Source organism: Suillus bovinus (genome assembly GCF_016758785.1).
Source record: "Suillus bovinus strain UH-Sbo-P2 chromosome Unknown EDB93scaffold_30, whole genome shotgun sequence".
Lineage (NCBI taxonomy): Eukaryota > Fungi > Basidiomycota > Agaricomycetes > Boletales > Suillaceae > Suillus > Suillus bovinus.
In genome coordinates this window covers 280,678-301,231 of record NW_024542086.1, presented here as the reverse complement: position 1 = coordinate 301,231, position 20,554 = coordinate 280,678, and the positions used below count along the sequence as shown (strand labels likewise).

General features: G+C 47.3%; 11 protein-coding genes and 1 non-coding gene across 12 annotated transcripts; 6 read left to right on the top strand and 6 right to left on the bottom strand.

The window, feature by feature from the left end:
- The first annotated feature begins 45 nt into the window (after positions 1-45).
- On the top strand, positions 46-808 carry EDB93DRAFT_1148298 (uncharacterized protein). The gene is made up of 5 exons (XM_041449566.1): positions 46-81; positions 143-153; positions 204-236; positions 292-402; positions 454-808. Exons 1-5 carry the CDS (start codon positions 69-71, stop codon positions 505-507), a joined length of 222 nt encoding a protein of 73 aa, XP_041307475.1. The 5' UTR covers positions 46-68; the 3' UTR covers positions 508-808.
- On the bottom strand, positions 554-1,455 carry EDB93DRAFT_459630 (COQ7-domain-containing protein). The gene is made up of 3 exons (XM_041456452.1): positions 1,120-1,455; positions 865-1,064; positions 554-808 (listed from the first exon to the last, which is right to left on the bottom strand). Exons 1-3 carry the CDS (start codon positions 1,384-1,386, stop codon positions 601-603), a joined length of 675 nt encoding a protein of 224 aa, XP_041307474.1. The 5' UTR covers positions 1,387-1,455; the 3' UTR covers positions 554-600.
- On the top strand, positions 1,435-2,670 carry EDB93DRAFT_1148290 (uncharacterized protein). Its single transcript, XM_041449565.1, has 10 exons — positions 1,435-1,524; positions 1,577-1,635; positions 1,686-1,749; positions 1,805-1,857; positions 1,910-1,957; positions 2,014-2,123; positions 2,175-2,224; positions 2,274-2,363; positions 2,413-2,452; positions 2,504-2,670. Exons 1-10 carry the CDS (start codon positions 1,514-1,516, stop codon positions 2,510-2,512), a joined length of 534 nt encoding a protein of 177 aa, XP_041307473.1. The 5' UTR covers positions 1,435-1,513; the 3' UTR covers positions 2,513-2,670.
- Positions 2,671-2,693: 23 nt separating this feature from the next.
- Positions 2,694-2,790, bottom strand: EDB93DRAFT_t66. Its single transcript has one exon. It is a non-coding gene; the product is annotated as a tRNA-Leu (tRNA).
- Positions 2,791-2,916: 126 nt separating this feature from the next.
- EDB93DRAFT_1250744 (Extradiol ring-cleavage dioxygenase class III enzyme subunit B) lies at positions 2,917-4,104 on the top strand (the record flags this gene model as incomplete). The annotated part of the gene is made up of 5 exons (XM_041453053.1): positions 2,917-3,187; positions 3,242-3,372; positions 3,428-3,651; positions 3,733-3,871; positions 3,928-4,104. The coding sequence occupies 5 exons, from the start codon at positions 2,917-2,919 to the stop codon at positions 4,102-4,104; spliced, it is 942 nt and encodes a 313-aa protein (XP_041307472.1).
- Positions 4,105-5,161: 1,057 nt separating this feature from the next.
- EDB93DRAFT_1250743 (WD40 repeat-like protein) lies at positions 5,162-7,235 on the bottom strand (the record flags this gene model as incomplete). The annotated part of the gene is made up of 3 exons (XM_041453052.1): positions 5,162-5,314; positions 5,369-6,919; positions 6,981-7,235. 3 exons carry the CDS (start codon positions 7,233-7,235, stop codon positions 5,162-5,164), a joined length of 1,959 nt encoding a protein of 652 aa, XP_041307471.1.
- A 139-nt stretch (positions 7,236-7,374) lies between these two features.
- EDB93DRAFT_1148281 (kinase-like domain-containing protein) lies at positions 7,375-9,626 on the bottom strand. Its single transcript, XM_041449564.1, has 7 exons — positions 9,263-9,626; positions 8,894-9,093; positions 8,687-8,770; positions 8,282-8,630; positions 8,035-8,228; positions 7,797-7,983; positions 7,375-7,745 (listed from the first exon to the last, which is right to left on the bottom strand). Exons 1-7 carry the CDS (start codon positions 9,300-9,302, stop codon positions 7,612-7,614), a joined length of 1,188 nt encoding a protein of 395 aa, XP_041307470.1. The 5' UTR covers positions 9,303-9,626; the 3' UTR covers positions 7,375-7,611.
- Positions 9,627-11,980: 2,354 nt separating this feature from the next.
- EDB93DRAFT_459144 (uncharacterized protein) lies at positions 11,981-13,483 on the top strand. The gene is made up of 4 exons (XM_041456450.1): positions 11,981-12,245; positions 12,297-12,388; positions 12,440-12,759; positions 12,815-13,483. The coding sequence occupies exons 1-4, from the start codon at positions 12,234-12,236 to the stop codon at positions 13,288-13,290; spliced, it is 900 nt and encodes a 299-aa protein (XP_041307469.1). The 5' UTR covers positions 11,981-12,233; the 3' UTR covers positions 13,291-13,483.
- A 420-nt stretch (positions 13,484-13,903) lies between these two features.
- EDB93DRAFT_459241 (uncharacterized protein) lies at positions 13,904-15,421 on the bottom strand. The gene is made up of 4 exons (XM_041456451.1): positions 15,215-15,421; positions 14,894-15,167; positions 14,532-14,841; positions 13,904-14,397 (listed from the first exon to the last, which is right to left on the bottom strand). Exons 1-4 carry the CDS (start codon positions 15,296-15,298, stop codon positions 13,980-13,982), a joined length of 1,086 nt encoding a protein of 361 aa, XP_041307468.1. The 5' UTR covers positions 15,299-15,421; the 3' UTR covers positions 13,904-13,979.
- Positions 15,209-15,736, bottom strand: EDB93DRAFT_459074 (uncharacterized protein). The gene is made up of 3 exons (XM_041456449.1): positions 15,621-15,736; positions 15,526-15,558; positions 15,209-15,476 (listed from the first exon to the last, which is right to left on the bottom strand). Exons 1-3 carry the CDS (start codon positions 15,700-15,702, stop codon positions 15,310-15,312), a joined length of 282 nt encoding a protein of 93 aa, XP_041307467.1. The 5' UTR covers positions 15,703-15,736; the 3' UTR covers positions 15,209-15,309.
- A 21-nt stretch (positions 15,737-15,757) lies between these two features.
- EDB93DRAFT_1148267 (uncharacterized protein) lies at positions 15,758-17,734 on the top strand. Its single transcript, XM_041449563.1, has one exon. The coding sequence runs from the start codon at positions 15,893-15,895 to the stop codon at positions 17,309-17,311; it is 1,419 nt and encodes a 472-aa protein (XP_041307466.1). The 5' UTR covers positions 15,758-15,892; the 3' UTR covers positions 17,312-17,734.
- A 559-nt stretch (positions 17,735-18,293) lies between these two features.
- On the top strand, positions 18,294-20,552 carry EDB93DRAFT_1148265 (uncharacterized protein). The gene is made up of 10 exons (XM_041449562.1): positions 18,294-18,374; positions 18,424-18,532; positions 18,586-18,635; positions 18,683-18,818; positions 18,873-19,314; positions 19,366-19,498; positions 19,556-19,754; positions 19,804-20,064; positions 20,123-20,214; positions 20,271-20,552. Exons 1-10 carry the CDS (start codon positions 18,345-18,347, stop codon positions 20,334-20,336), a joined length of 1,518 nt encoding a protein of 505 aa, XP_041307465.1. The 5' UTR covers positions 18,294-18,344; the 3' UTR covers positions 20,337-20,552.
- Positions 20,553-20,554: the final 2 nt, after the last annotated feature.

Here is a 20,554-nt window from a genome sequence, read left to right as displayed (position 1 = left end):
CACAGAGACACTGCCAATAAGCGCAGCCAAACAAGCCACAACAACATCACTCCCTCAATAGTACGACCATGGCAGTACCTAGTGAGCAGTTCGTAATTTAACAATGCTCGAAGATATATTGACAACTTGTAAACGAATAAAGGTTTTTTGAAGGTTTGGATGTATTCTTGAACTCAAGCCCCATTTTCTAAAACGTCCTTTAGGTTGATCCCGCAATTGAAAGATGGAACCGCATGGTCAGTCGGGTTCAACCGTGTGCCTTTGTCTTACTGAAATTTCCTCTGTTTCTAGCGTGAAGATGCGTATAAGCACTTCAGATTTACTCCACGGACAACGTGGGTCACGATGTGTGGGTTCGTACTCGTGCCAGGAGCGATATATTACCTGGCAAGCAAAACACACGTACGCTGCCTCATTTACATTCATTGCAGGATTCTGATGTGGTTATTACAGTTGAAATGGAAGTGGGCAGGCAAGAGAAAAGGGGAGGCATTGACACAGGCGTGATTTTCGATCATATATCGCACTCCCTGCATAGTGCCTACTATGACTTAGATATATCCCATCCACTGTCTCTATTTCTATTGAGACCAGCGTGTTTCAGAATCTCTTACATAATTCTATGGCCACCTTGCAACCACCACTGATAACTGCACTAAGCAGTGCATGCGCAGGAGCTCGCTGAGAGTAATGCTCAACAGCAGTGTCCAAGTGTTCCAACTCGTCATCTCTAAATTCTTTGATAACGTCCCTCAGAAGTGGGATGCTTGGATGGGATGATGGCAACAGCTCAAAGTCTTTCAGTTGGCTGAATTCGCTGGAGCGTAAGACTTGAGGGCATAACAGCTAAAAACAGGGACAAACTCATCGTAGTGCTCTCCTATGACAGTCTCTACTGCCTCTGTGCAAGCCATCGCTGCTTCTTTGCCCATAAGGGCCGTTGCCACTCCGAGTGCATAACCAGCAGCTTTGGCGACGTCGGACAACAACGTTGGTCGTACCTCATGTTGTAGCTGTAATTTGTCCATCACTTCTAAATGTAGTTTTTCTTGGTCCCACATTTCCTTCCGCCAGAATAAGTTGATTGAGCCTGGTTGGACTGCTGTTTGAAATGCTCACCTGAATCAAGGGCCCAACTCGCGGGTCGCGGCCAAGGACAGCGAATTGTCCTCGATAAATCCAATTAGCCGCAATCTCACCAGCATGATCCACGCGCAGCGCTCTATCCAGAATTTCCCGTTGCTTTGGGGAAATGTCGGGGGACGTAGAAACCCCAGGCTCCTGGCCCTTTGAGGGGTTCGTGTAAAAATTAGATGCTTTGCATGTGATAGTTCTTGTCAAGGGCCGTAGAGCATTTGCGGCCTGGAAACGACAGACTGCCAACATTTGTAGCCTAGGAGCAAAGAGTTGTTACTTTCCACGGTCCGTGAAATGGCCAAAAAGGGAACAAGCGAACTTCAAATTCGTCTTTCAAGTTGACCATCGTAGCTATTGTTATATTCGTGCAATCGAAATGACCTCGAAGTACGCGTTTATATAACGACTATGCCTTAATTTGCTGCATGATTTCATACAGGTTTACCCCTTCGCAAGCTGTTGATATGTCTAAGGAGAAGGACTGGTCGATGAACCTCGGTATCTTCATTCATGGCTCATCGTGAAACGCGCCTGATTTTTCATCATAGGGATGCTTGACTGGGATAACACGAGCATCGTATTCACCAAGCGCAGCCTGGTCGAGTTCCTCAAGTAAGTAGCCTGTCAAACGTCTTACCGATACCTGCGATGCTCAGGATCCATCCAGATACACAGGGACCACTGTTGATCCTGGGTTCAGCAATATTCAAAAGCTGCCTCGTGAGTAATTGAAAATATCTCCCTTAACGAGAAGTGCTCATTTGATGCACAGGATATGCCAAATTTGGCAAGCTAACGAGCACCGAGGAGGACCCGCCTGGTGATTCTGGCATTTGTGACCTAGTTTTTGGTCTTTGACAAAGTTGGAATAAACAGAGACAGCCACGAGTCCCACAATTTCTTTATCCGAAAGCAACAGACTTCTTGCAGAAGAATTCACGGACGATGCATTATCCACTGCGCCCCCACCGCCAACCGCGACACAGGTGCAGTGACATTCAGATGCTTTCTTCTCCAATTTAACATCGAGCATTGAGCCTGTTCAAACTAGTTCTCCGGGCGACCCGGATGACTTCAAGCCTACGAGGTATTGTAGCCTCAACGGTTTTGTTATGCAAACTAATGAGGTTAACTAGACGCGTAAGAACGCAGCCAGGCGGTCATGACTCTATTGGCAATTTGTTCGGCAGTGAACTACCCCAGGCTCAATTTATTCCCACTCGCAAGTAGGTGTCGTTTGCTTCGCTGTCTACTCTCCACCTATCCCAGCTATAGGGTGCGACAACGTCCAGGAGGAGAAGACAATATCGAAGGTGTAAGCATGCGCCACAATTCGGTTCAACTTGAGTTATTGATTTCGTGGTAGCTTTTCTAGAGGGTGAATGCTTTGTATGGAAATACCAGGGCGAAATCGAGAAGTACCGAAGCTGTTTTGTTGTCCAACAACTTGTGGCCATTACTACCATATCGTTGTTCCTTTATCTTTATTGTGAATGCACATGCACTGTTGTGTTAATGAGCAGGAATCGAGAAAAAAAAAAAAAAAAAAAAAAACATGGTAGCGGCGAGGTTCGAACTCGCGCGGACTTTCGCCCATTGGGATTCAGATCAGTTCTTAAATCCAACGCCTTAGACCAACTCGGCCACGCTACCAATCACCTGATTGCAAACTGTGATCATGTTAATCAGCACAATGTTTAAAACGTGACAGATATATGGGGGGATAGCTGCTCAAGCTATGCTATAACGCTAGAGACGACGCTATTCCTTATCATTATAATGTCCTTTCCAAAGACACAAAGCGAATGGCGAACTGCGTTAGATGCACTTCCTTCTACCCCAAAGAAAATACCTGCTTTCTTCTTTGGGCACGGGTCCCCGATGCTCATTGCCAGGCAGGTCACAAACTCATTCATGTCAAGTACCATGGGTCCGGAGGGTGACCTCGCAAATTTTTTGCGTGATTTCGGACCAGCTTTGAGGGCCAAGTACAAGCCGAATGGCATTGTCGTATTCAGCGCTCATTGGGAAACGATAGGGGAACGTCATGGTAAGGATTACAGTGTACTCCCAAGGAACCCTTAGCTGACATCAGGTCTGGCAGTGACGGACTACGGAGATAGGAATCCTTTACTCATGGACTACTTCGGGTTTGAGCCTTATTATTATCAACAAGCATTTGAATCCAAAGGCAACCACGCTTTGGCTGAGCGTATTGTTCTGTTGTACAAAAAGGTCTCTCACCAGAAATTTATTCACTTTCCTCATACCAGTTCTAAAATGTCTTTAGGCAGGTCAAGAAGGCAAGCTCTCCGGCATTCATGAGAGCCGTGGATGGGATGGCCGGACTTCTCCACCACGTCAAGGCCCGGGATTCGATCATGGGGTCTTTGTTCCTTTCAAGCTTATGTTCGGGGACGAGGTCGACGATGTGCCTATCGTTCAAGTATCCATAGAAAGGTCTGGTGATCCAGAAAAGAATTGGGCAGTCGGAAAAGCCTTATCAAAACTCAGGTTTGTACTATCTGGGTCTCCTCTTTATATTCGCACCTTCTAGTACTAAGATCTGACATCTACGACATCTCTCACTCATAGAGAAGAGGGGATCCTCATTTTAGCAGGTGGTCTGACTGTTCACAATCTTCATGATAGAAAGCAATTTTCAGAGAAGTCAGCGTCACTCAATGTGACGATGTTCGATCAGGCAATAACAGTGGCTGCATCCAAGTCCCAGGTTTATACTGCATACTCATCTTTTTCTTCAAAATTGCTCATTTTTATCCTTGACAGCTCTATGAACGGAAGCAATCACTATTCGATCTCATGAAGCACGATGGCTTCGCACAGGCTCACCCCTCTGTTGAGCATTTTGTCCCGCTGTACGTCGCAGCAGGTGCAGGTGAGGAGGGAGGCGTTCAGGTCGTCAGTGCCATTTACTCTGCTCCGACCATTGCATTCGGCATTTGATCATATGCAGAAGAATGTACTTTACACTAGAAGCTACGTTACATCGAACAAGATGAACATTCACATTATAACCGGTGTATGGAATGAAACACAGCAATAAGAAATCAAACACAGATTCCCGGGAAGCAATACGATGAGAAGAAAGGATGAAGTTCAGGTCATAAATTGATGCATTTCTCAACTTCGAGGGCATTCTGGTACGTCAATGAGTCTCCTGCGATATTATAATGCACTGACACGTGCTTCAAGTTGCATTGTTGTGCAAGATCACTGCCAGTGGTAAGTGAAGTGCTCACCGAACGAGTCCCTTTCATACAAGTAGTCTACGCACAGACAACTCTTGATGATCTCTTTCTTTAGACTTTGGGTTTCACGTCGCAGATAGCTCGGGTACGTCTTGATATTAATATCCAAATTATATTTCTTGCAATTTGGCCATCAGATTACTCATAATTGATACCTCGAGTTCGTGATCTCGAGCAATAACCGCACGTTCTGGCTAAATCTGGTTATCCGCTTCTGACTCCCACTAACTTCAGAAGTCAAGCCGAACTCTGATGCTGTTGGGTATGACAACACCATGGATCACACGCTCATTCCACTTGCCCCTGACCAATAGTGTAGCGTCCGCGATTCACGCTATCACTGAATTGGCCTAGATCTAACGGAACGGACCATCGTTTTTCAAATATTTCAAATCGATTTCAAACATTGGTTTATTCCGCAGTTTCGCGATATTTTGCCATGGAGCCATCAATTGTTGCCTATCAGCAAGGATCGGGAATTCGAAGGCGGCTGCTTTAAGCTGGAGGCCCGAGGGCATTAATATTGTGGCTCAGCGTTCAACGTTCAGCGGCGGAGTCAACTGCGTTACTCACAAGATTGCATTCGGTCTCTGATCTTATATATCTGTTTTGTACTGGAAGCTGGACCAGGATGAGCTTTCCAAACTATTCGATATAATGAACTCAGATCAAACACAAGCAACTCGAAAGCAACGAAAATACAGGGAATACCATTACGACAATATTGAAACAAAAGAAAGGCATAGAGTTCATCAAAGCCGGATATCTCCAGCAAAAGACCATATTCTGATGTCTCCATCATCACTACCAGAGATAATTTTGTCCTCACCAAGGCCCAAACATGTTACAGCGCCACGATGTCCGACCAATGTAGCTGTACATCGGCCCTCCTCGCGGTTCCACACCTAAAGCAGATATTTAAATTTCAATGTGTATGATTATTCAAGAACAAGACGGACCTTGATAGTACGGTCATGACTCCCACTGATTAACCGCAGCTTATCACTCGCTACCGCCCAAACACCTTCAATATGGCCGAATAGAGTCTGGGTGGCTTTTGCCGTATCAATGTCCCAAACCTTGATAGTGTTATCAAGGCTTCCAGAAATGAGCACCGGCCTCTTAGCACGTTTCCGACTGCTACCTGCCAGCACTTCCCTAGTGACACGATCAAGGCTCTTGATGTCCTCCATACTCTCGTTATTAGCATCGTGTGTGATAACCGTGCAAACTTCGAAGGAGTTCATCGGGTTTCCAACTCGGGCGACATGGGCCATGTTATTGTCCGCGATGCGCTGCTCTTGGCGGCTGACGCCTTCATCACACCGCTCGTCTACCTCCAGTAGTTTCAAGCTCTGCACTTGTCCCACGTGTCCCGTGAACTGGCGCACGCATGTCCGCCGTGCAAGGTCCCATAGGCGAATGGTCCCATCATCTGAGGCCGAAAACAATAGCGTGCCTTGACATATCCTTGGCTCGCTACCCGATCCGCAGCCCATCTCAACATCCACCGGATCTTCAGACCCCCATAGCCGCACGGAATTGACCCAGTCACGGTGCCCACGAAGCGTGAACGCTTCGCCCGTGCGGAAGTTCCATACCTTTACAGTGGTATCCACACTCCCGCTAGCAAGTACGTTGGAGTCGAAGTTGAGACAAACGACACCCTCCGTATGTCCCTCAAGCGTACGTATGCACTCTCCACTTCTCCAGTTCCACACTCGAATGGTGTGGTCCATACTCCCTGTGATCAACTTCGCCTCGTCGAACTGTAATGCCCGCACAGCACGCGTATGTCCACGGAGACAGCGTACCTCGAGGCCGGTCTCAATGTTCCACACACGCACAGTACGGTCGTACGAACCCGTGATGAGGATCGGGAAAGAAGGATGCTGTAAGGTTTCATTGAACTGGAGACACATAACACCATCTGTGTGCCCACGCAGCGTCCGGACGGAACATCGTCCTCGACGCCAATTGCGCTCGACTGATAAGCGCTCTGAATATACATCCTTCCAAGGCCGTGTGAACGGCAAGGCGTCAGGTATTTCGGAAACGAACAAGTCAGGGGTATGATGAGGTGGGAATGAAGGAGGAGACGATGATGGAGACGCGGAGTTCATACGGACGACGCGCTTTCGTTCGAGAATAGGTAGCCCCCATCCACATTTAAGGCATTTTTGCCCGATATGTTGTTCACATATTCCGCGCCATAGGACGTCGTCATCGGCTAGGCTTTTCCACTGCTTGTTCACTTGAGCAGCTCGACAAAGAGAGGTAGCGTCGAGACACGCAAGGATTCTGAGGGACACCTCGCGGGGAAGCACACTGAATGGGTCAATGCGGATTAGCTGACCGAGCTGCTCCGTTAACAAGGAGAGCTGAGAAAAACAGCACATAGTGAGGATGCCCTGGAGAATGAGTTCTCGCCTTGGGTGTGAAGACGAGGAAAAACCGGACCAGATGGCATTCACAGCTTCTCGCTCCTGTACAGGGAGAGCATCAAGAGCCTGGAGAACTTAGATCAGTAGCCGAACAACAGCTCACGATCGGCTAATGTCAGACACACACCTGCTGAAGCTTTAAGTTGGTACCCTCGTCTGCCATTCTCTGGTGGCGAACACATAGTTTTCTCTGAGCAGTTGGAGTGGTATACATCTCAATGTCCGAGATTGTTTGGAGCGGAGATGAGCCGGCAGAAGAAGACTCAAAATTCGAGAAAGGTGAAGGAGATCGATTATGGTCTAGATCAGGAGTTGGGCCTAAAGTGAGACGTGGAGCAGGCAAGGTATCGCATTCATATGATCCACTTGTTGAAGTCTCCATGGGTGAAAGAATGAAAGACTGAGAGATTAAATAACAATCTCATGCTACCATTAAGTAGTCGAATGAAGTCAAAACTTTCCCCACTCACGAACATCTCACGCAACATCACGCAACTAGCTTGTCACACCATGTCACGCAATTTCAGCGAACACGAGCTTGGAGCAGCAACAAAACATCTGCTCGACGACAAGCATAATAATACTAAACATCATGTGTACAGTGGTACAGTGGTACTGAACAGACCGTGGAAAATCAATTCAACAAAAATATGACGTGAACACGATACAGAATCAATACAACACAGACAGGATACACGCACTCGTCGATCAATATTATAGGATACGCAGAAATCAGATACTAGCCTCCTTCCTCTCAATCAATCGAGCGTGATCTTAAGCTGATCCAGAGGTATTGGTACAAAAGTATCCAAGTCGATTGACCGTGAGCGTAGCTCCGCCTCACGGTGTGGCGGAACCAGGAGTCGGTTCAAGTCTGGTCGCACCGACAACTCTGTTATGAACTGTTCAGCAGCCGTTGACATTCCAAAATTTCTGTCAATACCTTCCCGTGTGAAGTCAAAAAGACGAGGGAATTCCTTCCCGTTCGGCATCCTTGCACCCTCCACTCGTAGTTCGTCAAAGAATGAGTGCACCATAGCCTCTACTGCGCTTAAACGTGCTCCCGGTGTATATTCCAGTAACTTCGCAACCAAATCAATCGCCTCGGGCGCAGTGCGTGGTCGGAATACCTGTTGTACGTAAGTACACGAGGTAACAACGCCACAAAACGGCGGTGATACCTTGGAGAATGGATGAGGCTTGATTTGAGGGAACTTGTGCTCCATGTAATTTGGATTCATCGTCTTAATTTGTTCTCGTGATGGCGTCCCAAGAACCTTGATGATCTCCACCAACTGGTCGATGCCACTCTCCCCAGGGAACAAAGGTTGGCCTAGCATCAGCTCTGCCATCACACAACCCGTCGACCATATGTCTAAAACAGCGTTACTCTCCCCCCACGCAGTACAAGATAATATCATTACCCACCAATGTTTGTTGTGTAGTTGGTAGCACCGAAAATAAGTTCAGGTGCTCTGTAGTACCTCGAACAAATGTAACTAACATTTGGCTCTCCAGCGATGAGGATTTTTGCTGAGCCGAAATCGCACAAATTCAGAACGCCCGTGGCCGGGTTCAGCAGGAGATTCTGAGGTTTAATATCGCGATGACAGATGCCCACTGAGTGAATGTAGGCAAGTGACCGGAGAAGCTGATACATGTACAGCTTGATTTGAAGCATCGGCATAGGCTGCTTCAACTTTGTGTAATGACGGCTGGCGCGGTAAACGGTGTCTGGCACGTATTCAAGAACAAGATTGAGGTAAACTTCGTCCTTCTAAGATTTAAGTTGAAATCAGCGCCAAGATGAGGAGAGAAGGATATTTTTCGAACCTTTTCTCCATTGGAGTAGAAAAAAGCTTTGAGGTCGACGACGTTTGGATGTGACACAAGTCTCATGATTTGTAGTTCACGATTCTATTCGCGCGATATCGATAATATCATGCCGACAAAAACCGTTCCATCAGCATCATCTTGAAAAGTGGTCCACATCACGACCAGCGCAGAAGCGCAATGTGACGAACAAAAAGGATTACGTACCTTGAATCGCTTGTCCTGCAGGACTTTCTTGATGGCTATATCCTCTCTATCCTTTGACTCTCCTACGAGTTTTGCCTGGTATACGACTCCAAAAGAGCCATTTCCAATGACTTTGCAATTTGTGTAAGCAATCTCCCTCTGTTCTGATGTTTTTCCATCTGTTGCGATGACCTTGACAACCTTGTGGGGATCGTCGATGGCTATTTGAGTAAAGATATAATCAGATGAAGATGACATGGACATGATGGGGATAGAAGGAGGCAGTGAATGAAGACGGGAAATGACGGGGGAGGAATGACAATTACAAAAGAGACATAGCGACCAAATTTGGATGTAGAAAGTGTGGAAGTTGATTGAGAGAGCACGCACGAGATATCTTAACACCGTTTATTGGGACATTGGATGCCATCTGTAAAAAAAAAAAAACTCCTCCTTGCAGGAAATCGCAAGTGTTCTTTGAAATCGGAAGGAACAAGAAGTGGCACGACTGGTAGCAAGCGCCTACTTGATGTTGATGATGCGGCAGTACTAGAGCAATTAGAGCAAACTCGCAGCTAAAAAAACAGCAAAAGAGTAAGGGGACTAAAAGTTAGTGCTGGGAATGTTAATGAAGGCTTGTTGGGAGTTGAAAACAATATATCGTTGATGGGAAGAAGAGAAGGTGAACGACCAGGAGAAAGGGTGACTTGAGATCCTGTGACCCCAATCATCCTCGACTGCCAAGCAGACGCAAACATCCAAAGCTTAGTCTTCAACAGAACTAAGCCTCGAAATTTTTGGATTCAGGTTCTACGACAACGTCGTTCCATCGTCAACTAGTCATCAATATTATGTGCAATATCCTCTCTATAACTCAACCATAGCCTCGTGTTCATACCACAAGACTGAACCGTTACAACGGCTCTTAGGACCCTGCCCGACAGCCCGAATCCCAACCTTTGCGTCACAAGGCGCTACTGAGAACCGCACTCAGATTTCTACACTTCGGAGGCAGTTTTTTGATGCCATCAATGCCTCCAGCGAATCCATGAAATCCACCGCATGATGGCATTCGTGGCACCCTTTTCAGGGTACGTCAACCTGAGATTTTCATATCAACTTACGCTCCTCCGTTATGTTTGGACTCATTCGGAGTCGCATTCCGAGGCCTACCAATTAGGCAATTCAGGGGTCACTACATTCATGCTGTCCATGCATAAAATAGGTCTGTGCGTCGACTTGTGTCTCAGACCCCGTTATCGCAGCAGTGGCGCCTGACACATAACCGGAGACTGTAAGTCACAGGTCTCGCTCACGGGTTCTACTATTACATAAGTCAAGCCAAGGCTTTGTTTCCTGATAAGTAAGCTGGACTTGTTCTTGATGAACCTGGCCGTACGTAACATCCACACAGCCCGTCTCATTCAGATACCGCGAATTTCCGCAGATATTTGATCAGCCCAGAAAATGTGAGACACAAGAGACGCTTAAGGTTCGCGGATCAGTGACTTGTCACTATTGTTTGCTTTAATCGAGGTATCGTTTCGTTGGTTCAATAATGTTGGAGTTCCATGGCTTCGATTTGCCAGGGCTCCGCGTCTCTCGCATGACCCTTGGTTGACCAGCCTCAGGACCATGGCGTGTTCAAGCCATTTTGGTGGACGCTAAAGTGGCTCATTGAGCATATCGATCATACAGTGGTTCCTTGCAAAGTTCGCATTGCTCAAAGGTAATTGGTCTCAGATTCAGAAAATGAAATCCTTTATTCAAGGATGGAAGCTCCGGCGGCTCCACTTCTGACGCAATTTCAGACTGGTATAGGTCTGCCCACTTTCGTGATGAATATCCTCAAGGTCATATTTTGCACAGCTATGCGCAGCGGGGCTGCAGCTGCAGGAGTGATCAGCTTTCAAATATGATATTCATTTGGCTGAACCCCCGACCACTCGGTCACCCAACACTTTTTCAGAAGTTCTCACGATCTGTTAGACACAGTTTAGTTGGAGAACTCTTGAGACCTGCCTCTCACCAGCGCCTCACCTTAACTCCTGAAGAGGTACGGCAGTACCCTTGCAAGCCACCCCACGGACTCATCCACAAACCGGCCATTTTGAACACGTCCCCCGATCGACACTCACAAGCTATGTAATGTTGGGAGTGGCAGGGGTTGATCACTCCCGCACTTCCCACTAATCACGTGGACAGAGTTGAGGTGAACTTTGAGGGCGGAACTTCAAGTCAAGTTTGCCTCCGTGGAGACCCCACCGTTCTACGTCCAACGCATCACTGTGATGTCAAGTCAGGGTATGTTTCTCCGTGGCAATTCAGCATTCAGATTCATCGAACAACCCTAATACGCAGTCACTACTACGGGTGGCATTCAAAAACTCTCGGTCACTTCAACCTCCGAGAGGCTCGCGCATCGTCAAAGCACGTATCGCCAATAGATGTCTTTCATCCTCTTTCCTATTACAGTGTGGAAGCTACAACATCATAAACCACGGGCACTGTTGCGATCGATTTCAAAAGTTGTCCCTGCACAATCAGGTGCGATACATCATGTAAGTAGGCATGTTGGAAGGTTTTTCCATGTTGTCACAAATCAAATCAAACTACATACTCCCACTCCCCATACTTGCCAACTTTTCGTTGGGCTTCAATACAGGTAGGGTGCGTGACCGAAGTTGTCCGTAAAAGTGAGCGTTAACAGTTGGCTACGTTTGGCATAACGAAGAGACTCAAACACGTCTGTCGATCTCCGGTAAAAAAAAAAAAAGTGGGAAGTAGGGCCAATCTTTGACCTCATTCGTTCACGACAAACACGGCAGGGTAACGCCCTTGCACAACCTACCCCTGTTAGTGTACAGCAAGGTGGGTAAATGAATAAAACGCGGCGTTTGCATTGATAAAGTGAACAGATAATAGCTGCGTGACCATGCAAACGAGGATGCCACCTTCTCGTAAACCTGATTGTTGTATCGATCATATCTTGGCCGGCGTAAGCTGGGTATGCGTGTATTCCTCGTGCGCGATGTAGGATGAGGTGAATTGTGATCCCTATCATCGATTGTGAGCGTTTAGTGACTGCTTTAGGGCAAGACGATCGCCGTGCCGAGATGAGCCTTGTCCGCTGTTCCAGTCGCATCATCTTCCTACCGACCCTTCATGAACCTGGGCCGTTAAGCACGGGGAGTTTTACCTATGTGAAAAGCCGAAATGTTCCAAATCATGGGTGCTTAGTATTCTAGCTGGCAAACAGACCCTCCACCGCGTTTTCAGAATTTCAGGCTTCTAGGCGCCTTTTTGTCTTTAAAAACGCGAGTGATTGGAGACGGCGAACATTCGTACCACCTCTATAGTCATGAATATCCCTGTAAGCTCTTTCCGCGAGATTACGTCGTCTTGAACTTACTACCATCTTCAGAACGTTCACGCGCCTCGCAATGAGGATGATGTTGAGTCGCAATCCGTGACCCCTGTCGCTCTAGATGACCGCAACCATTTTCTTTTTGAAAGGTTTGCCCTGAATCGATGGTCGTCTGGTTTAACTCACACCGTTTCTAACAGTTTTGACGATTCGTTCTGGCGCTTGTCTGGATGTGAAAAAGGCGACCACTCGATGAACAAGCTGCAGATATCTATGTCGCAGCCTGCATGTGCACTGCATGGCGAATACGCTAATGTTGATTCAACTATCCCTATGATCGGCGACTTTGATCAGAACTTTATGCCTAATGGGGAGCATCATGAACCATCCTCACTGTTGCCATTCGGTAGCGAATGGTTCCAGCACCAACACTCCATTTCAGGGCTTAATTTTCCTTTTCAAGACACAGAAGGCATTCAAGACGACCATAGCTCACTTTTGCTGGCGAATGATGAGCAAGGTCAGGTGTTCTAATCCGGAGCAGTGTGTTGAATCTAATGATAGCTATTACGCAGATGCTATGACCATTCTGGAGGATACTTATGCAGATGACTTCCACCATCGAGCCATTGTCGGTGGTGATGTGAGGGATAGCAGGTCGACACCTGCCTCCACAGCGTCTGGTGATCCGAATATCCTTCGGTGTCAACACCATGTGCAAGGTCAACCCTGCGGAGTGCTTATCAAAGGAGGATTCCCCGGCATCTTGAAGCACTTTGCCTGCATACACGTTCGTCCCCGCATTTCCGCGAACACAAGATCCGACCATCCCTCGGAGTTTTGGATTTGTCGCTGGGGCGGCAAGTGTGACAGCTGCATCCGCAAGGAAGGCTTCAAAAGACATGTTCTCGGCCACCTCGTCCGGTGGAAATGTTCCACTTGCCCGTTGACATACTCCCGAGATGATAGCGCGCGAAAACACGCCAAAGATTGCGGAGACGGCAGGATCATCATGGTACCGCGGCTGGAGGGTCGTCCGCGACGGCTGTAAGAAGGGGGAAGAACAACGATACACAGCTCCCTTTGTGTACTTATATGAAGAGGAATTATGGGAATCTTTACGGTTGAAAGTTCTGATGATATATTTATAGCTCGAACCCATCGAGTATGTACGTACTATACTTACTCGCGGCAAACGTTCAAATCGTTCGCTCCCTAATTCTAATTTCCATCTGTACATATGATCCTTTCGAAAGCGGCTAGTCACAGTTTTGCAACAAAGTGCAGTGACGGGAAATCCCAATAGGCTGTTTGAGTTGTGTCTATAGACTAGATGCCGTAGTTTGCATTTCGTACGTTATTTACGGGTCGTACATCATACTTTCTGATTGCTAGTTGTATCGCTATAATTCACCCGAATAGAGCCCATGATCCAGAGGGCTGCAGTCATTGTGTGTGCGAGACTCGCTGAGATTGATAGAATATTTTGCAGCTGTTGCGATCTTCTTGAATGTCGGTTCGGGCGGTACAACAAAATCCTCCAGCTCGCAAGATGTCTGATCATAGATCAGACTTTCTCATGGCCATAAGTCGAAGCCGTCAAACGTATGCACCCTGGCAGGTCCTAGAGAAGCTAGTGGCAGACTGGACATAAGATAATAAACAAACTTAGTTCCACGTCTGATAGTGAAGTCCGCAAGACTTTCCCCCTTTTGACAGAATTACAACAAAGTGGAAAGCCTATTCTCCAAACCTGCGTTTTGTGCCTCTGCCGAGACCACTATCACTGCCATCTCTTCCGAAACCACCTCTATCCCCATCGCCGCCACCTCTGGCCCGTCCTCTCCATTGACCTCTCCATCTTCCACGGCTCATTCCTCTCGGTGTCCCTCTTCCCCTTCCTCTCCCACGCCCTCGTCCTCTCGTCCTCTCACCCACCTCAATCACTCCTTCTAGTAATACTACCTCATCCTCCAGCTCCATTGCCACATCTGAAAATTCTTCCTCAATCAGATCAGCAGCAATGGATATACGCATAAAGTCGTATGCGACGACGACTTTGCCACCTCCCCACGCTTCGCTCGCTTGTCGTTCAATTTCGGCGATGACGGCGAAACGGGAGTCGTGAGGATTTTTGAGTTGTTTAGGAGCTGGAAATCTGAGATAAGTGAGGAAATGAGCAGCAAGGCATAAATGCGTAAAGTAGGCGTAAAGATGACGTTTGAAAAGAATGATTCAATAGTGCATAAGCGACTTAAATGAAATCAATCTCAAACCATGTGGTGTACTCACCGACTGCCAATATGATTCAGAACAACTTTTTGAGCTCCAATCTGTTTCGCAAATGTGCCTGCCATTACCGGAGTGGAGTGACCCCTTGCCGCAACCTTATTATCCACTTCGTCTTTGGTTCGTCGTGCTGATGGGTCAATTTGGCGAGAGATGTACGCATCTGTCGCTTCATGAATGAGGAGTGATACAGGCATAGTTGCAGAAGGCTGTATGAGCGGGATGATTGGCGATGCATCATATGTATCACCCAGAATGACAAGTTTGCGACATGGAGGGTTGGGCTCATGGAAGACATAACCTATGCAAGGGTCTGTAGTGATTCATTCAGCACCAGCATATATGAAAAGGTGAAATTTCCCCACCCCGATGTAGTATCGGTCCTGCATCAACTACAACTTCACCGTAATAACCTGTACCACTTGTGACACCTTTCCAAAACCCATCGTCATCACAAAGAAAATTCTGACCAGGGCACTCGCTCGGATGAAGCACGACAGGGTCGCATGAGGTGGGTGTGTCGGATGATGTCAGTAGTTCATGGACTACGTAGCGCTCTCCTGTGTGGGTGAGGGTCATAGTAAAGATTGAGCGAACAAATGTACGGAGGCCAGCTGGACCGTAAAGCTCGATCTGCGGCTTTTAAGAGGTTAGTCGTGGATATCATACATAGCTTTATAACACACAGGACCGTCTGGGGAAGGGGGGTCGCCAGCGGGAGCTATCAGTGGCGGGTGGAGGACATGTCTAAGGAAAGTGATTATTCCCATTGTATGGTCGGCTAGAAGGGCACCGGAGTAAAGACAAGAATTCCATGAATCCGATGAAACAAACCATGCATATGAGTAACAAATAACTTGGCCACTTTGAACGCTTTAAGGACTGGGTCTCCTTGGTCGCGATGCTGCATCTGAAATTGTCGCACTGTTCCTTCTGCACAGTCGACCACTGATGACGGCTAGTTAATCTAATCAAGCGCTAAAGACATAAAGCGTACTCCATAGTGAACCGTCGCCGATGACGTCTGCGACTAAGTATTGATGGTCTCTGTAATAAGAACGACATAAAATGGCCCAAGGTGAAATATCATACCAAGACTAGAACAGTTGCGAGAAATTGAAGGGCCACCACCGCTGGAGGTGCCCAGGAAAGATATATTCATGTTTCGTGCCATGACAGTACCGTTTGAGAGCAAAGTCAGATTTGCATCCGTTCACGTAAAAGTCAGTGGCTGACAGCCGCTGACTCCTTTGGGCTGACTCTTGTTTGCAATCGAACCGTCAGTGCCATAGCAAAGCTATTGCGCTCATTTACTATCGTTTTGTTATAACTCGTAACTGTCGTTCATTCAAACCACTGTCATTATGTTCACGGACCCTTCTGCTCGTGTCCCCCACGTCTTCGTTATACCCCCCGAAGAAGAGCACTCGCAAAATCCTCCTTGGTGCTGTTTTGACGCAGACTTGCCTCCAGAAAATAGCAGATACATAGAGGTATCCTCTGCTAACCAGCCTGACATCGTATTCGATGTACCCTTCTTGCTGCACGAGCCAGAACCCGCTCCCCCCTTCCACCATGAGCAATCTAGTGTAAGCCCAGTGGTTGCTCCACAGTCCAGAAGCTCTACATCTAGCAGTAGGAGCGAGAAGCATCAGAACCAACAGCATATCGTAACCTCTGCCGTGCGCAATAATGACCTCGTTCGCATTGTCCAGCGCGACGTGCGAGAGGACTCGGACGTAATCGAAGTCGTCAAGGTCAAACGTCCAAAGGACAATAAATTCAATCACACAGATCACGTTCCACCATCCCCGTCTAACCAAGAGATACATTTAAAGCGCTCAAAGACTTTTCGCGCTCGTGCATCCCGTGCTTTCCAATCCATAAAAAATGTATCTCTCCCCCGTGGCAAGCAGAACAACTCCAAACCACATGTCAAGGACCTTTGGACATCCACTGAGAGCATGCCAGGCATCTTCAGAGGCATTCTGCATACCAAAGAGGACGTGTCACCAACAGCGAGTCGCAAGCTTTCAAGCTTCTTGCAGAGACAGCCGTTTTCCTCAGATGGAATCCTCTCGAGCTCGACGACTACGTCATTACCTTATCTCAAGGGCTCTGACACCACTCCTTCCATCGCTGAGATCCGGCCCTCTTATGAGTTTATCGAGCGCCCCCTTACTCCCTGTGCACCTACGTACGACCATAGTCTTCGTCGCCCAGTGTCTTCTGCAGACTTTCAGCGAGCTCCTTCATCCGAGTCCAAGTCCAGCAAGGGTTTAAAGCGACTTGTTTCATCTCAGGATCTTCAACGTTCAGAGAAAGACTTGCGTCCTGTATCTTCGGATGATTTCCGGCAAGACGAGCGCCCGACGTCACCCAACCCCCCCTCTACCCAAAGTTCGCGCAAACGCTTTTCCGTTAATGAGCTCCACCGCTTTTTCTCCTTCTCTCCAGAACCTCCCTCCTCTTTCACAGTTCCTTCCACATCCACATCCGCGTCAACCTCGAGTACACACTCTTATCCCGATGTCCCATACGCCGCGGTGCACTTTGTTGATGATGATTACGGAAGGGAGATCGAGGGCAAGTATGGTCGCAATTTCGACCTGCTTAATGGTGACGATGACCAGTTTCCCTTGCCTTCGCCTTCACGGCCAAGGGATATTAGTTTCGAGTTGCGACTTGACAGTTTGCACTTTGACTCGCTTTCGTTCAACGCTGAAGACTTTGATGTGAGCATGAACTTGGAAACCTCAGGGCCAGGCATTTCACGGCAGTGATCTCCACTTTTCATATGTTGTGAATATGACAACTGCTGCGGTTTTTTGCAGAACACATACATATGATTCTGGACCTCGCGGGGTTGATTGTTCATTTCACATTTATTCGTGCTTCATCTCACGACCTGTACGATATTGACCCATATCTATAACTCATGCAGCTCTCTATGCCGACCTCGAACATTCTCGTATATTGCACGCTTCTACTTTATATCAAAATGTTCTTACATCAGTCCATAATCGCGTTCCATAAGGTAGAAAACATGCAAAACCGACAAACTTCACGTGAGGTGACAAGAGTGTGACGCTGTGCAGAACAGTTGATGCCGAAGTCTGCCGAATGTGCCGGTGAATATGGTACTTCGCAAGATGTGAGAGCTAAGTATGTGTGTAGTATATGTGAAAAGTAGGACTATACTAGATGGAAGCAATTTTCTGCAATTAAATTGCGTGCTGATGCAGTATTTTCGAACTGTGTAGGCAGCTGTAGATATGTCAGTGAGTGTTTTCATTAAAACTTGCAAAACCTACTCACATTTTCATTATTCTGTAAATCAGAACCTATGAGAGCCTTCGCTTTTTTGGATGCTCGCCATGCAGCAAGGCTGTCTGCATGCCGTTTCCGCCAGGTCTTGTTGTTGCTCATGCCATGCTCTGAGTCGGCATTGCGGCACAATGCGTCGGACTTCCAGCTTCACACTCTGCCGGCAGTACATCTTCAAAAAACATCAATTATCTCACTCGCTAGTTCCTTTAGCGTATTTCTAAAATAATGAGTTTGTGTGTAGCATCACTCTCGTCAATGCCATCTTTTTAAATTCTATAACACTGAGCTCTACAGTATGTTAATCGTTAATTTGCGTTCTGTCACTCTTTTGTAACGTTTATCACGTGATGTTGGTTGGTTTTGCGTTCTTTCTACCTTACATAAAAAATGTGAGCGTGATGTGACACCGTGACAATAATACTATTACACGATATTCCGACCGAGAGAATTTGTTCGCAAAGGACTTGTCCGGCTTCCACCACATCAATGCTCCAGCTTCAAAGAGCAACGCAAAAAGTATGAAACTTTGCCCTCCAAATTTCTGCACTACTTATTGTTATTGTAGAACGTTGCACGGAGGTTGCATAAAGCAACTGTCCAACTTGGCGCGTGGAACTCTCACCGGGGGCTTGCTACGTCCTCAGGTCCTTACGACGCCGTCGTTATTGGTGGAGGTAGGTTGCAGCAATTCAAAATCAATCGAAACTAATGAGTATCAAATTTGCAGGTCCTGGTGGATATGTTGCAGCAATCAAGGCTGCTCAGCTCGGATTGAAGGTATTATTCGGATCACGGAACATGGATAAGCACTGACGCTTCCCCAGACGGCATGTATAGAGAAGCGTGGCAGCCTTGGAGGTACTTGTCTCAACGTCGGTTGCATACCTTCAAAAGCCATGTTGAACAACTCCCACATCTATCATCAAACGACACATGACCTCCAAAAGCGTGGTATTGATGGTATGCACAGTCTTGCGCGCATATTTCTTGACTCCTTGCTCACGCTGAAATCAGTTACTGGCGTTTCCCTCAACCTGCCCCAGATGCTGCAGGCCAAGGAGCAATCCGTCGTTGGCCTTACCAAGGGTATTGAGATGCTCTTCAAGCAGAACAAAGTCGACTATATCAAGGGTAGTGCATCGTTTGTATCTGCAACGCGTATCGCGGTTCAACTCAATGATGGCGGGTCGACGGAGGTCGAGGCGAAGAACGTAATCATTGCCACTGGCTCCGAGGTCGCACCTTTCCCAGGCGGTGCTATTGAGATTGACGAGAAGCAAATTGTCAGCTCAACTGGTGCCCTTGAATTGCAAAAGGTACCTGAAAAGATGGTCGTAATCGGTGGCGGTATCATTGGCCTCGAAATGGGCAGTGTATGGAGTCGCTTGGGCGCTGAGGTAACTGTCGTCGAGTTCTTGGGCGCGATTGGAGGTGCTGGTATTGATGAGGAGGTTGCGTGAGTTCTACGCAAAATCAGAATGCAATTCTAAAACTCACGATTCCACAGTAAGCAATTCCAGAAAATTCTCAGCAAGCAGGGTATCAAGTTTAAACTCAACACGAAGGTCCTTTCTGCGGACAAGCAAGGTGGGAATGTCATCATCCAGACTGAGTCTGCCAAAGGCGACAAGCAGGAGACGGTAGGTGGTGGTTTATGGGCTAGTGTAATTTGTTACCAATTGGTTTATTACAAACAGCTCGAAGCAGATGTTGTCCTTGTTGCTGTTGGCCGTCGTCCTTATACTGAGGGCCTCAACCTTGAGGCTGTCGGTATCGAGAAAGACAACAAGGGCCGCATTGTCATCGACGACCAGTTCAACACATCAGTGAAGAACATTAAGTGCATTGGCGATGTCACTTTCGGACCTATGCTTGCCCACAAAGCTGAGGAGGAAGGTGAGCGTCATCGGTGCTGTATCATGGCTCAGAACTGACGAAAAGAAAGGCATTGCTGCTGTCGAGTACATCAATGCAGGGCATGGTCACGTCAACTACAACGGCATCCCTTCTGTTGTCTACACTCACCCTGAAGTGGCATGGGTAGGAAAGACTGAGCAGGAACTTAAAGCTGCTGGTGTCAAATACAATATCGGCAAATTCCCTTTCGCTGCAAACTCACGTGCCAAGACCAACCAAGACAGCGAGGGCTTTGTGAAGTTCATTAGCGAGAAGGAGACGGACCGCATTCTAGGTGTCCACATCATCGGTAAGCCTGGCAGATAGGGGCTTTATCCTACCATACTGACCACGATATTCTTCTCTAGGTCCTAATGCCGGTGAGATGATCTCGGAAGCTGTTCTGGCCATGGAATACGGAGCAAGCTCGGAGGATATTGCACGGACAACACATGCTCACGTAGGCACTTCACCATCCTTTTTAAATATGCGATACTAATGTGCATTCTACGACAGCCCACCCTGAGCGAGGCATTCAAAGAAGCAGCAATGGCTGCCTACGGGAAAGCCATTCACTTCTAGATTACGATACCTTTACCTTTGTGTTGCACACCACCTACATGAGTTCCATATTTATCCAGATCTGTCAACTATAGGGAAATTATGTTGCAGATTCAGCGCAAACTATTTGGATATTAGTCAGCACTATAGTTAGTCAGCAGCTACAAGCCAAATTCGTGCACATTATTACATAATTGATCACTTACTACGGTAAGATTAGCGTGGTCAACTCTAAGTCC

Bases quoted from the DNA above. Each gene is read 5' to 3' on its own strand.
- EDB93DRAFT_1148281 (XM_041449564.1), bottom strand. From the start codon at position 9,302: ATGGCATCCAATGTCCCAATAAACGGTGTTAAGATATCTC. The intron at 8,631-8,686 runs GTTCGAAAAATA...CTTAAATCTTAG, and splicing joins TCTACTCCAATGGAGAAAAG to AAGGACGAAGTTTACCTCAA. The intron at 8,229-8,281 runs GTGGGTAATGAT...ACGCTGTTTTAG, and splicing joins CAACTACACAACAAACATTG to ACATATGGTCGACGGGTTGT.
- EDB93DRAFT_1148267 (XM_041449563.1), top strand. From the start codon at position 15,893: ATGTTCACGGACCCTTCTGCTCGTGTCCCCCACGTCTTCGTTATACCC.
- EDB93DRAFT_459074 (XM_041456449.1), bottom strand. From the start codon at position 15,702: ATGGCACGAAACATGAATATATCTTTCCTGGGCACCTCCAGCGGTGGT. The intron at 15,559-15,620 runs GTATGATATTTC...ATCAATACTTAG, and splicing joins TCGCAACTGTTCTAGTCTTG to TCGCAGACGTCATCGGCGAC. The intron at 15,477-15,525 runs GTACGCTTTATG...AGCCGTCATCAG, and splicing joins CGGCGACGGTTCACTATGGA to TGGTCGACTGTGCAGAAGGA.
- EDB93DRAFT_459630 (XM_041456452.1), bottom strand. From the start codon at position 1,386: ATGTTGGCAGTCTGTCGTTTCCAGGCCGCAAATGCTCTACGGCCCTTG. The intron at 1,065-1,119 runs GTGAGCATTTCA...TTCTGGCGGAAG, and splicing joins GAGTTGGGCCCTTGATTCAG to GAAATGTGGGACCAAGAAAA. The intron at 809-864 runs GTTTGTCCCTGT...CAGCGAATTCAG, and splicing joins ATAGGAGAGCACTACGATGA to CCAACTGAAAGACTTTGAGC.
- EDB93DRAFT_1148265 (XM_041449562.1), top strand. From the start codon at position 18,345: ATGCTCCAGCTTCAAAGAGCAACGCAAAAA. The intron at 18,375-18,423 runs GTATGAAACTTT...TTGTTATTGTAG, and splicing joins TTCAAAGAGCAACGCAAAAA to AACGTTGCACGGAGGTTGCA. The intron at 19,755-19,803 runs GTGAGCGTCATC...ACGAAAAGAAAG, and splicing joins CCACAAAGCTGAGGAGGAAG to GCATTGCTGCTGTCGAGTAC.
- EDB93DRAFT_459241 (XM_041456451.1), bottom strand. From the start codon at position 15,298: ATGGGAATAATCACTTTCCTTAGACATGTCCTCCACCCGCCACTGATA. The intron at 15,168-15,214 runs GTGTGTTATAAA...ACCTCTTAAAAG, and splicing joins CCCCTTCCCCAGACGGTCCT to CCGCAGATCGAGCTTTACGG. The intron at 14,842-14,893 runs GTGGGGAAATTT...GAATCACTACAG, and splicing joins AGGACCGATACTACATCGGG to ACCCTTGCATAGGTTATGTC.
- EDB93DRAFT_459144 (XM_041456450.1), top strand. The intron at 12,389-12,439 runs GTTTGCCCTGAA...CGTTTCTAACAG, and splicing joins AACCATTTTCTTTTTGAAAG to TTTTGACGATTCGTTCTGGC. The intron at 12,760-12,814 runs GTCAGGTGTTCT...GCTATTACGCAG, and splicing joins GCTGGCGAATGATGAGCAAG to ATGCTATGACCATTCTGGAG.
- EDB93DRAFT_1148290 (XM_041449565.1), top strand. The intron at 1,958-2,013 runs GTGATTCTGGCA...TGGAATAAACAG, and splicing joins CACCGAGGAGGACCCGCCTG to AGACAGCCACGAGTCCCACA. The intron at 2,124-2,174 runs GTGCAGTGACAT...TCGAGCATTGAG, and splicing joins CACCGCCAACCGCGACACAG to CCTGTTCAAACTAGTTCTCC.
- EDB93DRAFT_1148298 (XM_041449566.1), top strand. The intron at 237-291 runs GTCAGTCGGGTT...CTCTGTTTCTAG, and splicing joins TTGAAAGATGGAACCGCATG to CGTGAAGATGCGTATAAGCA. The intron at 403-453 runs GTACGCTGCCTC...TGGTTATTACAG, and splicing joins ACCTGGCAAGCAAAACACAC to TTGAAATGGAAGTGGGCAGG.